The sequence below is a fragment of the Otolemur garnettii genome, unplaced genomic scaffold, assembly GCF_000181295.1.
Source record: "Otolemur garnettii isolate 467f Iridium unplaced genomic scaffold, OtoGar3 scaffold00111, whole genome shotgun sequence".
In the NCBI taxonomy this organism is placed as follows: Eukaryota; Metazoa; Chordata; class Mammalia; order Primates; family Galagidae; genus Otolemur; species Otolemur garnettii.
The window spans coordinates 6,485,040-6,502,149 of record NW_003852506.1 but is presented as its reverse complement, the minus strand read 5'-3'; the positions used below and the strand labels follow the sequence as shown (position 1 = coordinate 6,502,149).

The window sequence follows — 17,110 nt, the reverse complement described above, 5'->3', positions numbered from 1 at the left end:
TCAGCCTCAGGGCCTGTGGCTGACACTGTAACCAGCTATTTTTTTTTTTTTTGTTGTAGTTGTCATTGTTGTTTGGCCGGCCTGGGCTGGATTTGAACCCACCAGCTTTGGTGTATGTGGCTGGCGCCCTAGCCACTGAGCACAGGTGTTGAATCTCTAGATATATTTGCAAGTAGTATGGAAATTAAAGCTAGTATAAAATAGAAAAGGAAGAATTTTTAGGTCACATTGGTTTTCTTTTTACCAAGCAGTATTGTAAAGTTTTGGTTTTGACCTACATTCTCTATATTTTAAGAGTGGTAAGAAAAGTATAAATGACAAAAATCTGAAAAAGACAATGGAAGATGAAGATGAAGACAGTGAGGAAGAGAAAGATAATGACAGTTACATGAAAGAGAGAAATGAGATGCCTTCTGGAACAAGTAAGCACTTACAGAAAAAGGCAAAGAAGCAAGCCAAAAAGCAAGCCAAGGTGGGTAACTGGGAGGACAATCGCGCTTTTTCTGGTTTTGTATTTTGTATTATTGAGGTTGTAGGGTGGACGACATTGGCAGACATGTCCATTATTTTATATACAGCACTTTCATTTGGCAATTACAGACAGAATTAGGTCTTTTTTTTTTGCAGTTTTTGGCCAGGGCTGGGTTTGAACCCACCACCCTCTGCATATAGGGCTGACACCCTACTCCTTTGAGCCACAGGCACCGCCCAGAATTAGGTCATTTTTTAATTGTTTGCAGGGAAATTGCTTTGAGCATATGTGAACAAAACATGCTTTTTGAGAATCACTTGTAACAACTATTTTTAATAAGTTTAGTTCATTTTGAACTTAATTTTTTGAGTTGTTAATACATTCACAATCACAAATTTAAAAATACATAAATGTATACAATAAAAGTCACCTTCCCACCACTATCCTTTAAAAGACATCCACTTTCATTGTTTTTTTTTCTGTATCCTGGGGTTTCCCTTGGAAAATATGTAGCCTTGGTTCTTTTCTTCCCTTCTTTACCGTGTACACTGTTATGGACCTTGTTTTTTGTTTGTTTGTACTTAACTTGAGCTTAGAGACCTTTTCATTCTGGTATATGAAGCTGCTGCTTTTTTTAGCTGCATGGCATTTTCTGTTTTATGGATGTACCTTACGTAATTCATTTAACCATTTCTTTATTGATTTAGGTTGTTTCTAGTCTTTGCTGTAATAGCCTATACATATGTCATCTGTGGGGTAAATTTTTAGAAGAGAGATTACATTTGTAACTTTGATAGATATCACCTAATTGTTCTTCACAAAAGTCGCACCAGTTTATATTCACATCAACAATATATGAGACTTCTTGTTTCTCCTTACCCTTAACAGCCATGTGTTAACAAAACTCCACAGTCTTGCTCTTTTGCCTGTGCTGGAGTACAGTGGCTCTGTCATAGCTCGCTATAACCTCAAATTTCTGGGCTTAAGTGATCTTTCTACCTCCGCCTCCCTACTAGCCAGGACTACGGACACATACCATCACATGTGGCTAATTTTTATTTAAAAATTTTTAGAGATAAGGCCTCTATTTTATAGAGATAGGCTGTCTTTTCCAGGCTGGTCTTGAACTCTGGGCTTCAGGCAGTCCTTTTGCATCAGCCTCTGAAAGTGCTGAGATAATAGGCATGAGCCACTGTGCCAAGCCAGACTTCTGGGTCTACCAGTCTGTTAGATGGAAAATATAGTAGTGCAGTTTTATTTTACAAGTATTTTAGTATAAATGGGGTTAAACATACTTTTGTGTTTCAGAGCTGTTTGTGTTTTATTCTTTTTTTTTTTTTGTAGTTTCTGGATGGGGCTGCGTTTGAACCCACCAGCTACTGGCATATGGGGCCGGCGCCCTACTCCTGAGCTACAGGCACCGCCTTGTGTTTTATTCTTTTTGAAGTACTTGCTCCCCTCTGCCCAGGTTTTATTGGTGTGCTTTGTTCTCACCCAACCCATCAGGATACGTCTGTGTTCTGCATGCTGCTCTTCATCATTTGGGTTTCACAGATTAGCCTCGCTCTCTTCAGTTAGGACAAAAATGCTAATTGCTTTGGAATTTTAGGCATTCTACTAAAGGGAATCTTTTTTTTTTTGAGACAGAGCCTCAAGCTGTTCCCCTGGGCAGAGTGCCGTGGCATTACAGCTCACAGCAACCTCCAACTCCTGGGCTCAAGCGAGTCTCCTGCCTCCGCCTCCCAAGTAGCTGGGACCACAGGCGCCCGCCACAACGCCTGGCTATTTTTTGGTTGCAGCCGTCATTGTTGTTTGGCGGGTCCGGGCTGGGGATTCGAACCCGCCACCTTAGGTGTACGTGGCTGGCGCCTTAGCCGGTTGAGCTATAGGCGCCGAGCCACTAAAGGGAATCTTGATGAAAGGCCTTTTCCCCTCTATCTGGAAATAGGCAACAAGTGGCAAAAGGATGATCTCTATACATTTGGCCTCTTTGCTTCCTTAATAACTTTGGACTGGTTTTTCCCCAGGATGCTTTCGGCCCTCTCTCTGACAAAAGCAGGCCTGCACTGTGCATTCAGTTTGTTTTTTATCTCCTAAGTGAAACTTTGACCCAACAATTAGTGAGATGCATATCTCTTTGTTATGTGTGTAGTTAGACCCACCACTTGGTTTAATACTTGGCTGCCTGGCTTTAACAGTCTCAGTGCTCTGTCTAGATTATGTCTCCTAAAGCAGAAAGCATGTCTCATCTGTTTTTATTTCTCTGATGGGATAGTTTTTAATGACTGGTGATGGTTTATACCTAATTTCATTTAAAAAACTTTTATTTGTAATTTATGTGATCCTGATAGGACCAGAACTTATATAAGATCAGATTCTGAGAGTGGACACTTTCTTACAAATTTATTTATTTATGATTGATAAATAACAAAATAGATGTGGTATATGTATATTCTTTCATTCTTTTCCTTTGTCTTTTTCTTTCTCTCTCTGCTTTGTCTTTAATGTTTTAAATGTGTGAATGTTTTCAACTTTTTACACAGAACCAACGAAGACAACAAAAAATTCAAGGAAAAGTTCTTCATTTAAAAGATATCTGTACCAGTGACCATCCTGAAGATAATGAATGTGAGGCTGAAATGTCACTTCAGGGAGAAGTAGATACTAAATCCAACCACATTTCCCAAGAGGAAGTTACCCATAAAGAATATTATATTAACCAGAAAGAGTTGAATGGCCAAGAAAAAATGATAGAAGGTGTAACTGACAATCAGAAATGCACGGAGGAAATAGATATGAAAAATGTCAACATGGGTAATGATCTTGAGGTTTTGGCATCTTCTCCCACAGAATGTTCTAGGAATTTAAATGGTGCCTACCTGAAGGAAGGAAGCAATGGAGAAGTGGACATTTCTACTGGTTTCCAAAACCTTACCTTGAATGCTGTTCTTCATCCTGATGAAATAAATATAGAGATTGTGAATGATAGTCATTCTCCTGGGACAAAAGTATACGAAGTTGTAAATGAAGATCCAGAAACTGCTTTCTCTACTCTTGCCAACAGAGAAGCTTTCAATACTGATGACTATTCAATTCAGCATTGTTTGTATCAGTTTACCCGTAATGAGAAACTGCGAGATGCGAATAAACTGCTTTGTGAAGTGTGCACAGGGAGACAGTATAATGGACCAAAGGCAAATGTAAAAGGTATTTAGATGCTGTTACTATAAGTAAAATTAATACTCAGGGGCTCATTTTGCACTGCATAGGTAGAATACTAATGTAACTGTATCAAGATTTGGGTGGCATAAATAAGTGCCTTTCTCTGTGTAAACATTTTATTTTATTTATTTTTGAGACAGAGTCTCACCATGTTACCCTCAGTAGAATGCTGTGGCATCACAGCTCACAGCAACCTCCAACTCCTGGGCTTAGGAGATTCTCTTGCCTCAGCCTCCCAAGTAGCTGAGACTACAGGCACCCTCCACAATGCCTGGTTATTTTTTTGTTGTAATTGTCATCGTTGTTTGGCAGGCCCAGGCTGGGTTCGAACCTGCCACCTCCAGTGTATGTGGCTGGTGCCCCAGCTGCTGAGCTACAGGGGTCAAGCCTATTTATCTTTTGAGATAAGAAAAAAGATAGAGTGCTGTGGCATCATAGCTCACAGCAGCCTCCAACTTGGCTCCAAGTGATCCTCTTGCCTCAGTTATTTTTTTCTATTTTTAGTAGAGACAGGGTCTCACTTTTGCTGAGGTTGGTCTTGAACTCGTGAGCTCAAGCAATCCACCTGCCTCAGCCTCCCAGAGTGCTAGGATTACAGGCGTGAGCCACCATGCCCAGCCAGTGTGTAAATATTTTAATAGAAGGATGGAAAAAACAGAACTTCATTGAAGTGGCTCATACTCTGTGACCTCCCAGCAGCAGTTAAAGCGGGGTAGTTTGCTCTCTAACATCTGCCCTGTGGGTCAGTCATCCCATAGTTATGCTACCACCACAGCATCCTGACAGATAGTGGCAATTTCTTGCCTTCTCAGTTTTCGGTCAGCATTTCTGATGACTCTCATCTCCCTTGCACCAAAGAAGTCATCTGAGAATGGTACTGGGAGGACAGGGCTTTGTTGATCATCTTCCTCAGATATGGAAGAGGCAGGTACTGACATTTTCCCCCCTTCTCCTTCCTTTTGAGTTTAGGTAACTGGGGTAGGGAGGAGCCATGGATTCCTAGCTAGAATTGTTGAAAAGTTTTAAAATTCTAGCTTTTTATTTATTTACACGTAAACACAAAAAGTAAATTGTGTAGATTTTATGTAGTTTGATTTATTTTAGAGCAAACATAGCAAACTAAGGTCATCCATGGGCCAGATTTAACCTTCTGCTGTTTTTGGTCTCTGAACTAAAAAATGTTTTTATAGATGATTATTTGCAAATGATTTGATGATAGGGAACACTAACCTTGAACCCTAAAATGTTATGTCCCCCACAATAATTCCATTCTTCTCTTTTAATAGAGTATAATTGTCTTTTATTGTTACTATAGTGTTTTGATTTCAAATAATAAGAATTTATGGAAATTTTTCTCACACATAAATGCCTGCAAAGTATTTTTGATTTTGCCTCTTTGTCCACAAAGCCTAAAATATTTGCCTGGTCCTTTATAGAAAGTTTGCTGAGTCTTGCTTTAGATGTTTGAAATGATTTTATGTCAAATTTGAATGCTTAAAGATCTAAAACAATTTTCACATTGCTACAATTTCTTCCTGTCTTTAGGTGAAAGGAAGCATGTTTACACCAACGCTAAAAAGCAGATGCTCATCTCCCTCGCTCCTCCTGTTCTCACTCTTCATTTAAAGAGATTTCAGCAGGTACCCTTGTTTATTACCCCGAATTTGTTTTAAATGTTTAAGGCCTACTTTGTTATTGCCTCAACATACTACTGTTTCCGTTTTCTCTTATTTCTTATTCTAACTTCAAAGAAGTAGGAGAGTAAAAAAATATGAATAGGCAAGACAAAGATGCAGGTCAAGGTGAAAGAAAATTTAGGCACAGTCCTTTCTCAGATTTACTACAGGTCATGTTGGTTTTTCTTAGTAAGATTAGCATCTTATTTTAATCTTAATTTCAAATTTAAAAAAAGAACAGTGTATTCCATATGTCATGTTGTCATGTTTAGGAATGTTTGTGGTGTTTTTCTGTTTGTGTATGGCATAATTTTTACTGACCATTGATAAAAAAACATTGATACCTAGATTTTCATCATTTTGGTGACCCTGTCTTTTCTTTTCTTTTTTTCTTTTTCTTTTTTCTTTTTTTCCTTTTTGAGACAGAGTTTCAAGCTGTCGCCCTGGGTAGAGTGCTGTGGCGTCACAGCTCACAGCAACCTCAAACTCTTGGGCTTAAGCAATTCTCTTGCTTCACCCTCCCAAGTACCTGGGACTAAAGGTGCCTGCCACAACACTCAGCTACTTTTCGGTTGTAGTTGTCATTGTTGTTTGGCAGGACTGGGCTGGATTCAAACCCGCCAGCTCCAATGTACGTGGCTGGCGCCCTAGCCACTGAGCTACAGGAACTGAGCCAACCCTGTCTTTTCTAGAAAACTTTTGCTGTAAGGAGCACTATTCTCAAATTCTGTTCCAAATTCCAAATACTTTCAGAATCTTCAGAATGTTGGTATGGGTATATGTGCTTGACTAATTTGGTGGGTCTTAATTAACAATTAGCCTAGTTAGGGCATAAGGTTGAGAGAGTGTGTTTCACAGAAAACTATTCTACCCTTGCTGAGTTTAAAGTACTCAGAACTTTTGTGTAATCTGGCTTTTCTGACTGGCTAATGCAGAAACATGGAGAATTTTCTCATGGGAGTAAGATTCTCAGTGTATTGGCAGTGTATCTGTGGTATGTGCGTTTTTAACAAAAACAAACCAACTTGGAATCAATTAATGGTCAGGAAGAGTAGAATCTCCTAAGCAAATTGAAGTAGGGCTGGATGCTGATGTTCTTTGAGGGATCGTTCTTTTCCATTAAAAGAACTCAATCTCTTCTTTTTCAGGCTGGTTTTAACCTACGCAAAGTTAACAAACATATTAAATTTCCAGAAATCTTAGATTTGGCTCCTTTTTGTACCCTTAAATGTAAGGTAGGTGAAAGTGGTCTTTTTCAAGAAAATCCTTTAAAGGCAAATCATAGCTTTTCAAGTACTAAGTATGAAGTTGATAAGAATTATTGAGAATAGTGGGACTTTGATCATTGCCTTTATAGTTTGAAGATCTGTGATGAATCAGTTTGGTGATTAGGTTATGTCAGTTCAATATTTGGAACCCTCTTATTATGGTAGACATTTTCTTGGGAGCAGAGGACACAGAAATAAAGGTGAGGGGATATATTAATGGATAACCTCCATTTAAAATGGTTGAGTGTTAAGATTGGTAAGATTAGAACTGGTATGGTAAACACTTAACTTAGCATATTGGTGCTTCAGGAAAGCCTCTGTAAAGTAGACCATACCTCAGTTAATACTTAAAAGAAGGAGTAAAGATAGTATGAAGAATCAAGATGAAATAAGTTTTGTAGGCAGAATAGCAGGAGCAAAGGTATAGTGTAGAAAAGGGTAGTGTGTGCCAGGGGCTGGTAATGTGTACACTTCTAGACCTCATAGTGCAGGCTGTTAGGGGAGTTGGGCATTGAAGCCCGAAGAGTGAGGTAGGAGTGAGGTTTGGGAGGGCTGTCATGGTGAGGAACGTGGACTTTTATTAGGTGTGCAGTGGAGAGCCACTGAAGAGTTGAAACAGTGAAGTGACACCGTTAGGTCTGTCTGTGATGTTGTTACTTGCCTAGCTATGAAGGCTAAATTTTAGGAGGGAAAACCTAGAGGCAGGGAAAAGCGTTAGGAGGCTGTTCTATTAATTCAGCCAGTAGATGATAAGGGCTACAAGTAAGGCAAGACTGTAAGGAGATTGAAGATGATGTCTGGGGGTAAAATAAACCATTTATGACTGATTGGTACTGGAAGGTGAGGCAGAGGCCTTTAAGTGGATACTGAAGGTAGCACAGAAAGTTGGGGATGATTCCTGGGCCCTGGCCTGAGTGAACGTTAGGCAGATTGGAGTGCCCTGATTGAGGTGGGAAATACAGGGAGAAGAGCAGGTTGGGAAGTAGAGAAAGGATAATGGGTTCAAGTTTGCATCCACTGAGTGTCACATACTTTTGAGATATTCATTATCTAGGAAACATTTAGATATACATGTCTGAGACCCAGGGCAGAGAGGATTAGAGGTAAAGATTTGGAAATAAGTAGTATTTGGTAGTAAAAACTATGAGAAGATACGGGATCCCTTGTGTATAGAGCTGGAGACAGAATGAGAAGAGGTGGTCAAGGACAGGACCCTGGTGAATATCTGAGTGAAAGAGGCAGAGGTAGAAGGTGAGGACATCAGAAAGAATCTCAGAGAATCTCCATGTGGAAACAGAATATTGACAAAGAAGCTGTGCTCTTCACTATATTCAGGTTTCAAGTATTTTGTTACAAGCATTTTATTTTTTATTTATTTATTTTTTTTTTTGAGACAGAGCCTCAAGCTGTCCCCCTGGGTAGAGTGCTGTGGCATTACAGCTCACAGCAACCTCCAACTCCTGGGCTCAAGCGAGTCTCCTGCCTCCGCCTCCCAAGTAGCTGGGACCACAGGCGCCCGCCACAACGCCTGGCTATTTTTTGGTTGCAGCCGTCATTGTTGTTTGGCGGGTCCAGGCTGGGGATTTGAACCTGCCACCTTAGGTGTACGTGGCTGGCACCTTAGCCGGTTGAGCTATAGGTGCCGAGCCTTGTTACAAGCATATTAATAAAGTCTGACTTTTATACAAATTTGAAATGATGGGACTTCTTCCCTCCTAACTAAAAATTCTCCAGAAAGGTATAATTTCAGCCTGGTGAGTTATCAGTTGTAATTATTTTTCTATTAACACCGTAAGGCCAGGCTAGGCCACTTTGGTTAGATTATTTTTATTTTTATTTTTATTTTTTTATTAAATGATAGCTGTATACATTAATGCAAACATGGGGTACAGTGTAGTGTTTTCATATACATTTTGAAATACTTTCACCAAGCTGGTTCACATAAATTTCATGTCATTTGCATAGTCATTGTGTCAAAACATTTACATTCTAGTTCTAGAAAAGTTCAGTTGTACCCTTGTTAGACAGAAATATAGGTGATCTTTCCGGTCGGTTAGATTAGTTTTAAATACAGGGTCATTAGGAATCCATCTTATGCGTAAAATGCCGTTGCCCTATTTTCAATTTTCAAGGAAAGGACTATGTGGCCTATCAGAATACCAGAGAAAGGACTGGAAAACTATGGGTTAGTAAAGAAGTCATGGTGAAACTTCAACTTTTTTAATCTGTGGAGATAAAATACGTAGTTAAGTTAGAATAGAGGCTTTTTGAAAAGGAAAAGTGAGTAGTGAGGTTTGTTGAAGTTTTCTGTTTCTGCTTTTAAAGTGTGGAAGACTTAAGTAGGTTTGTAGACCATGAGGAAATTTAGAAGTTGAAGATAATGGAAAGAGAATTGATTGAGCAAGATCCTGGAGGAGGCCGAGGCCGTGAATTTGGAGCATGGTCTTTGAACCAAAAGGAGGGGATGCTGGCTACCTCATCCTCCTGCCAGTGGGCAGCTTGTAGTTGGGTAGGTTGAGTCTCAGTTTTCCTGAAGTGGGAGGTGAGGTCAGTAATAGAGAACAAAGAATTAGGAGATGGGAGAGGCAATAAGAGCAGTAAAAGTTTGGGCCAGTTCATGTGAAGAGCATCTTGGAAGCAGCAGCTAACACTGAAGTCAGCTTACAGTGAGTCACATTGAGGAGTCTGACACGTTGGATCATATACTTTTGTTTTCTAGCAATAGCACCGGTCTGGTTTCGGGGCTGAGGGAGGTACACTATAGCACTTAGAGTAGGGTTTGCAATGAATTGGATGTGGTGGCAACACTGGTGCCAGGTATTAAGAATTTATTGCTAAGTGAGGATACATGTGGTTGAAGTTCTCAAACTTTAATGTGCATTTGAATCACCTGGGATCAGATCTACAAACTCTGATTCTGCCAGTCTAGGGGGAGTTCTACTAAAATTTCTAATGAAATCTCAGGTAATGCTGATGCTGGCTGTTCCATGGACTGCATTTTGAATAGCAAAGGTCTAGACTGCATATGGGGTTGATTCCAAGAGGCTTTGTAAGCCAGGAGAAAATGAGGATTGTAGAATCCTGTCAGGTTCAGGAATACAGAATAGGTGAGATTGAAGAGTTGAAAGAATGGAAGACTCATGGTTCAAGACTAGAGGTACAGGAGAACCTCTGCAAGTTGAGCACCCCAGGGACTGTAACAAACTGGTCGACATACACAGATGGTCAACAGAAGGAATGAGGCTTGCTGTACTGACACGTACATGAGGTCCATGTCCCGACTATGAAAACTAGGTCAACTTAGGGAGGTGTTTAGTGTAGGGAGATGATCAGCTATGGAGGTTCTACTGTAGTAGATTTCTAAAGGCAAACAGCTCTGAGTTGCAACAGGCTGAGTCTAGTCCTGGTTGTGGTTGGCTAGAATGGAATGGCAGTGAAAATCTTGTGAGGACTACAGATGGACACTTGGAATCTCTGGAGTAAGCTGACAGGATGGGGTGAAGTACAGTTCTTCAGTGAATTTGAAGGCACAGATTGTAGAGATGAAGGTGGACAGTACTACTGAAGGGCAGTGATGCCTGCTCAGGACTTTTTACAAGAGGACATAGCTATTTGTGTTTAAGTGGCCTCTGGCTCAGAGAATGCCCAAACCTGTTGCCAGCCCTATGGAAGCAGCAGCATCCACTCTGGGTGAGAAAGGAGTACTCAGAAGAGGTTGAGTGTGCTTCTGACTCCCCAGGGGTATTTAATAACATAAAAAGTGGTTTTGATCAAAACTTAAGTGCTTTACATTTTCAGCCAGGGAACAAGATAATAGCTAGGGTTGTTATGATATTTTGTAATTATACTAGGGCTCCCAAATAAACTGGCAAATTGAATCCAGTTTTTTACTTTCTGGGCAAGCAAACAGCTATGGCAACATTCCAATAAAAGTAGAAGTGTCTCAGTAGCCTGAGAAGAGGTAGAGAGAATAGTCAAGTTCAGACTCATGATTTTTGCACTCTTAAGTAAAGGTTAAAAGACCCTTTGCATAAATAGTGTAAACTTATCTTGCCAATGACATTATAAGCAGACTAGAACTAACTTGAATTCTATTCGTTTTTAAAGAATGTTGCGGAAGAAAATACAAAAGTTATGTATTCCTTATATGGAGTGGTTGAACACAGTGGTACCATGAGGTCAGGGCACTACACTGCTTATGCCAAGGCAAGAACCGCAAATAGTCATCTTTCTAATCTTGTTCTTCACGGAGATGTTCCACAAGGTAAGAGGTTTTGAAGAATTCAGGCATTCAGATTATGGCAGGACCAGATTTAACAAATTTGAATCTTTCCATGTTTAATTTTACATTTCCTCTTGACAGATTTTGAAATGGAATCAACCAAAGGGCAGTGGTTTCACATCAGTGATACTCATGTGCAAGCTGTGCCTGCAACTAAAGTACTCAACTCCCAAGCGTACCTCCTATTTTATGAGAGAATACTGTAACAATATCAAAAAGTACTTTCTCTGGAAACAAGTGTGGCTTTTATAATGGCTGTAATAACAATAAAAAAGTAAAGACTATAAATCATGTTCACTTACCATTACATACATGCCAGAAGAAATTATGTTTATTTAACTATCAAAGGGAAAAAAATTACCTAAAAATTTACAAAATGGTTTTGTATTGTCATAGTGGTTTTTATTCCTGCTTCCAGTTTCTGGAAGGGAAAGTTGAATTACTTAAGTCCTTTATGCTAAGTATGTCTGGGTGGTGGGTCACAATGCATCAATAAACTGACTTACCCAAAAACTTGTTTTATTACTTAGAAGATGTTAAGTTCTATTAATTTACCCAAATAGGTATCATTTTTAAAAATGTTTCAGATTGGCTAATGAGAACTTAATTACAAGTGTGTTAATTTTATAAGCATGTATGCTGGCAGTAATATATAACTGGGAAGAACATACATACATAGTCTGTAATGAGCGTAAGCTGGGGAAAGACCTCCCTCTATACTTGCTTTGTGCTAGTTGTCAGCTGACCCAATGCAGACACAAGTCGGTCTCACTCCTAGGATAATTAGGTACGAAGTCCTCCTTACTGCCAGCATGTCCAGAGAAAAAGCCCAAGTTAGCCAGTGTTTGACTTATATACAGTTTAAAGAGGCTTTAAGGACACACAACCTGTCTGAACTTCTGTTTTTTGGAGACAGAGCCTCATTTTTTTGCCTTGCCCTTTTGGGAGAGTGCTGTCACATCACAGCTCACAGCAACCTCAAACTGTTGGGCTCAAGGGATTCTCTTGCCTCAGCTTCCCAAGTAGCTGGAACTATAGGCACCTGCCACAACACCTGGCTATGTTTTTGTTTTTGCAGGCCTGGGCTGGGTTTGAACCCACCAGCCCTGGTGCATGTGGTTATACCCACTGAGCTGTGGGCACCGCTCCCTGTCTGACCTTCCTATGAGGTTCTCTTCCATAATGAATCCTTCTGACCTTCCATGGCAGTGAGATAATCTTACTATTCCTAACATCTGTTGAGTTTAAGACCCAGAAAATATTGCTTCTGAAATTCTTTTCAAAGAATACCAAAAGTATACATAATCAAACAGAATTTAAGAATCTTATATAAGCAACATATTTAGTACTACATCCTATCAGTATAATTTTAGCTTTTTACAAATGTTTTTTCAACACTCCTTATTGACCTTAGGGAAATAAGATCTGCTTTATGAAAACTGACTTGTTAAACCTGTATGTATCAGGAGATAGATCTTATTTGTATCATAAACATCTCTTTTGTACTTATTAGACCAGAGATCCTCAAACTTTTTGAACAGGGGGCCAGTTCACTGTCCTCAGACCGTTGGAGGGCCAGACTGCGGGCCCCAGGACGAGTCGGCTGCTAAGCAGGACAGGGAGCAGCAGCAAAAACACCCGGCGGGCTGGATAAATGTCCTAGGCAGGCCGCATGTGGCCCATGGGCCAGAGTTTGAGGACGCCTGCTACTAGAACATATTTTCCATTCAGCAATCACGAATCACTATTGAAACAAGTCACCTGAATCAGGATTTCCAAAGCTGTGGAAACACACTCTGGAAAATCTACTTGAGGTGTCAGCAGACCTTTCCTATAAAGCAGTGGTTCTCAACCTTCCTAGTGCCTCCTAATGCCGCTACCCTTAAATAGTTCCTCATGTTGTGGTGACCCTCAACCATAAAATTATTTTGGTTGCTACGTCATAATTGTAATTTTGCTACTGTTATGAATCGTAATGTAAATATCTGATATGCAGGATGTATTTTCATTGTTAAAAAGGGGCTGCAACCCGCAGGTTGAGAAAGGCTGCTGTAAAGGGTCAGAGTAGCCTTTTCAGGTTTTGTGGGCCCACCTGGTCTGTGTCAGAACTACTCAGCTGTGCCATCCCCTTATTACAAAGCAACCTGCAGAAAATATGTTAACTATGAGAATGGTTATGTTCTAGTTTATGTATGTTCCAATATAGAAACACGCAGCAGACCCCAATATAAATGGAAAGCAGACCTCTACTGACATAAGAACTAGCTAATGTGACTGACAAGGCTGAGACAAACAGATCATATTCAGATCCCATTAACAATGGTCATGAGACAATGAGGCTTTAACAGTAACAATGTGTTTATTACAACATCCAACTGAGGATAAGAACACAGAACACTTCTTAACTTAAGGAGAATAAGAAAACGCCAGGCAATTTCCAAAGTACTACTACAAATTTAGTCTTCACCTACAGTAAAAATCAAGCCATTCAATCATTTTGGTCATCATCCCAGTCTTTCTTCCCACTTGGAGGCTTGGGCCCACCAGCTGGTTTTGCCATGATGATCTGTGTAACAAAACAAAACCACACAAAGTATGCTTACAACTCAACCTTTAGAATGAAGAAAAAGAGTTATTTTTCTATTAGCCTTGATTAAGCAATCGATTTTATACCACTTATGAAACACTACAGCACAAAGTTCGCTAGCTTCCTTGTTAGAAATTAAATTATAAAGTCTAGCAGACTTGAGAAAGTTCCTTGCTTTGTGGATAACAGCAACAAAATCCACACAGATTAGTGAGGGGCATTCCAAGACATGCTCTTCAATTAACACAGTAAGTGGAATGTGACTATTTGCATGCAGTCAGTAGGTGGTGGTATGCATCAGTCAGTTAGGCACCTGATTTGCTATTTATAAATGAGGTTCATCTTGCCAATCATCTTTATCGTCCCAGTTTCCTTGTGGTTTAGGAGCTTTAGGTCCACCTGCCAGTTTTGCCATTATAATCTAAAGTAGTTGATACATAAATAAAAACAGTTCAATATTGAAATTTTCTAGAGCAGGCGTCCTCAAACTGTGGCCCGCCTAAGGACATTTATCTGGCCCGCCAGTTGTTTTTGCTGCTGCTGCCTGTCCTACTTAGCAGCCAACTTGTCCCGAGACCTGCAGTCTAGCCCTCCAACAGTCTGAGGGACAGTGAACTAACCCTGTTTAAAAAGTTTGAGGACCCCTGTTCTACAACCTGTAAATATTCAAAAGGCAAGAAGTGTTTGTCATGAACAAAAATCCAAGCACCTACTTAACAAGCTCCACACCTGTAATCCCAGCTGAGGCAGGTGGGTTGCCTGAGCTCATGAGTTTGAGACTGGCCTAAGTAAGAGAGAGACCCCATCTCTAAAAATATCTGGGTGTTGTGGCGGGTGCCTATAATCCCAGCACCTTCAGGAGGCTGAGGCAAAGGGATCACTTGAGCCCAAGAGTTTGAGGTTGCTGTGAGCCATGATGCCAGGCACTCTACCGAGGACAACAAAGTAACATTCTTATTTCCAAAAAAAAAAGACACAAGCCTCTTTTATCTAAAATGCACTAACCCAGCATTTTCCAAGTATAACCACCTAATGTTTAAAATGAATGTTAAAAAGCAATAGTGGTCAAACCAAATTAGCTGGCTTTAATCAAAGTAGAGCCCTAAGCCTCTCATACATTCTAAAACTCAAAATTAGGAATACTTTTGTTGCCAAATTAATATAATCAAAGAACTTCCGGTATAGAATCAAGGAATTTGGCTTGATTTCAAGGAACAGAAATTAATCTTCACTGCCATCTCCAATAGATTACACATCCCCCTCTCCAACTTCTTTTTGTTGTTAATAGACAGGGGCTTGCTCTCTTGTGTCCAGGCTGGAGTTCAGAGGCATGATCATAAATAGCTCGCAGCCTTAAATTCCTGGGCCCAAACTATCCTCCCAGCCCAGCCTCTTAGAGTAGCAGTAGCCAGGTGTGTACCACCACACCAGGCTAATCTTTAAATTTTTGGTACAGACAGGGTCTCACTACATTGCCCAGGCTGGTCTCAAACTCCTGGCCTCAAGTTACAGCTAAAAGCCACCACAGCACTCATCCCACATCCCTTTTTATAAGCTTCCATAAAGAAATCTAAACCCGAAATTCTTGTAATGATTAAGAGTATATTAAGACCAAATTAAAGGCCTTAAGCATAATTTCAGAATCTAAGTGTATCACAATTAAAGGAAAAATGTACCTAATTTTCAAACTTTAGCAGGTACCATAACCACTTGGAAGGCTTTTTAAAACAGTCTGCTGGGTCTCCCCCAGAGTTTGATTCACTGAGTCTGGGGCAAGGTCTGATAATTTGAGGTTATCTTGATGCTGTTAGTTTGGGGAACTATGCTTTGAGAACCAGCGAAATAGATAATCTGAACAAAGAAATCTAGCCCGTACTATACTATCCCACACTTGAAGCTTGATTTCCAATTCCCAGAATATACCATACAAAATTACGTACAACTGGCTTTGAGTGTAAGTTTATTATACTAACACAAACTGATAAATGCAGTTGAAAGAGTTCTTCAAAAACATCCTGTATGTACAGACTGCAAAGATCAAGGGCAACCTCCCCACCATAAGGCAAAACAGAGTTCTGCGCAGCGGCTCACACTTGTAATCCTAATACCCTGGGAGGCCAAGGCAGGTGGATTCTTGGAACTCAGGAATTTGAGCCTGAGCAGGAATGAGATCCCACATCTACTAAAATAGAAAAAACTAGCCTAGTGTCCTGGTAGATGCCCGTAGTCCCTCCCCCTACAGGAGGCTGAGGCAAGAGGATCCCATGAACCAAGAGTTTGAGGTTGTAGTGAACAATCATGCTGCTAAGGGCACTCTACCCAGGATGACTGAGACTCTTGTCTCAAAAAAATAATAATACATAAATAGATCAATCAATAATTCAGAAGTGCATTGTGACCAAAGGTTACAAACATTGTCTTTCATGAATAACTGACATCCAAAGACGTCCTAAGGAATATCATAATGTGTTTATACCCTTTGCTTCACTCCTCTACTCAGCTTCTTCTATCTCCTTCTACTTAGGGTCTCCCCTTTTATTCTTGGCCCATTCTAATGTCTAGAATAAGCATTTCCTGAGGCATCTATTATCTTTATTTAAAAACCTAAAAAAAAAAAAACCTCATATGCTCCCATTTGAAACCACCTAATAAAGTGATGATATAAACCTACCAAAAAATCTGGTATGATATCACCTAGTTTCTGCTTATTTCTGATAGAGCTGAAACTGGAGAATCAGTTCCATTTTTGGTCATATCTACTCACTACAGGACCAGGTGCTCCTTATAAAGAGGAAAAAATTGTTTTAATCACCACCAACTGGCCTTAACTGTGCTTAGAAATAAGTCTAATTACCTTCCACTGATTTCTACCTAAGACTTCTCCCAACTTTAATCTGGCAATCTGGCATAACTTTCACTTAATGGATTTATACTGTGCCCTACCAATTACAATTTTCTATTAAGCACTTATTTTGTGGAAAAATGATTTAATTCAATTTACTATAAAGTACCTTTTGAAAAATAATTAGGAATTTTAGTTTATCTCTTTACCCAAAATATACCCACAATTCCTCAATAAAATAAAAAAGCATAAATATTATTTCAAACACAATTTTAAGATCCTTTAATACCTCAAGTTGTGTATCATGGCAGAAAATATTTTAAATACTCAGATCCTGGAGACTTTACTTTCCTTAACATTGGTAGTTCTGCCACGTCTGCTTCAGAGCTTTACAGTCCTCCCATATTCCACATTTACATTCCATAGTAAACATACTCTAAGTTATTTGTACAAAGGAGTTCTAAGGCTAAAGTACTTTGAATCCTATGACTCTAAATCAGATTCATTCTACTCATTCTAATATTAAAATGGCAATGGTTTCTTTCGCTAGAAATATCTTCTTTTAAATTAGTTATTAAGTTTTTTAATTTTTTTCTTTTTTTTGTTGTGGAGAAGGGGGGTGGGTCTCGCTATGTTTCCCAGGGTAGTTTCTTTCTTTCTTTCTTTCTTTTTTTTTTTTTTTTTGAGACAGCCCTAGGTAGAGTCCCCCGGGGTGATCTGCTATGGCATCTCAGCTCATAGCAACCTCCAACTCCTGGGCT

General features: G+C 39.7%; 2 protein-coding genes across 8 annotated transcripts in view; one reads left to right on the top strand and one right to left on the bottom strand.

Moving 5' to 3' along the window:
• Positions 1 to 11,433, top strand: part of USP16 (ubiquitin specific peptidase 16) — a 31,262-nt gene extending 19,829 nt beyond the window's left edge. For 5 of the 6 annotated variants that reach the window (XM_012809698.1, XM_003797087.3, XM_012809699.2 and 2 more), the window contains 6 exons: positions 296 to 472; positions 3,016 to 3,679; positions 5,240 to 5,334; positions 6,519 to 6,605; positions 10,746 to 10,902; positions 11,002 to 11,433. In XM_012809698.1, the coding sequence (XP_012665152.1) occupies positions 296 to 472; positions 3,016 to 3,679; positions 5,240 to 5,334; positions 6,519 to 6,605; positions 10,746 to 10,902; positions 11,002 to 11,126 (1,305 nt within the window). In that variant the 3' untranslated portion in view covers positions 11,127 to 11,433. The remainder of the gene's footprint in view (positions 1 to 295; positions 473 to 3,015; positions 3,680 to 5,239; positions 5,335 to 6,518; positions 6,606 to 10,745; positions 10,903 to 11,001) is intronic. The other variant, XM_012809697.2, reaches the window with a different exon arrangement.
• Positions 11,434 to 13,260: 1,827 nt separating this feature from the next.
• Positions 13,261 to 17,110, bottom strand: part of CCT8 (chaperonin containing TCP1 subunit 8) — a 15,058-nt gene continuing 11,208 nt past the window's right edge. The window contains exons 13-14 of one of the 2 annotated variants that reach the window (XM_023517426.1): positions 13,821 to 13,928; positions 13,372 to 13,486 (exon numbers count right to left, since the gene is read on the bottom strand). In XM_023517426.1, coding sequence (XP_023373194.1) covers positions 13,833 to 13,928 — 96 coding nt within the window. In that variant the 3' untranslated portion in view covers positions 13,372 to 13,486; positions 13,821 to 13,832. Of the gene's footprint in view, positions 13,487 to 13,820; positions 13,929 to 17,110 lie in introns of both variants that reach the window. The other variant, XM_023517427.1, reaches the window with a different exon arrangement.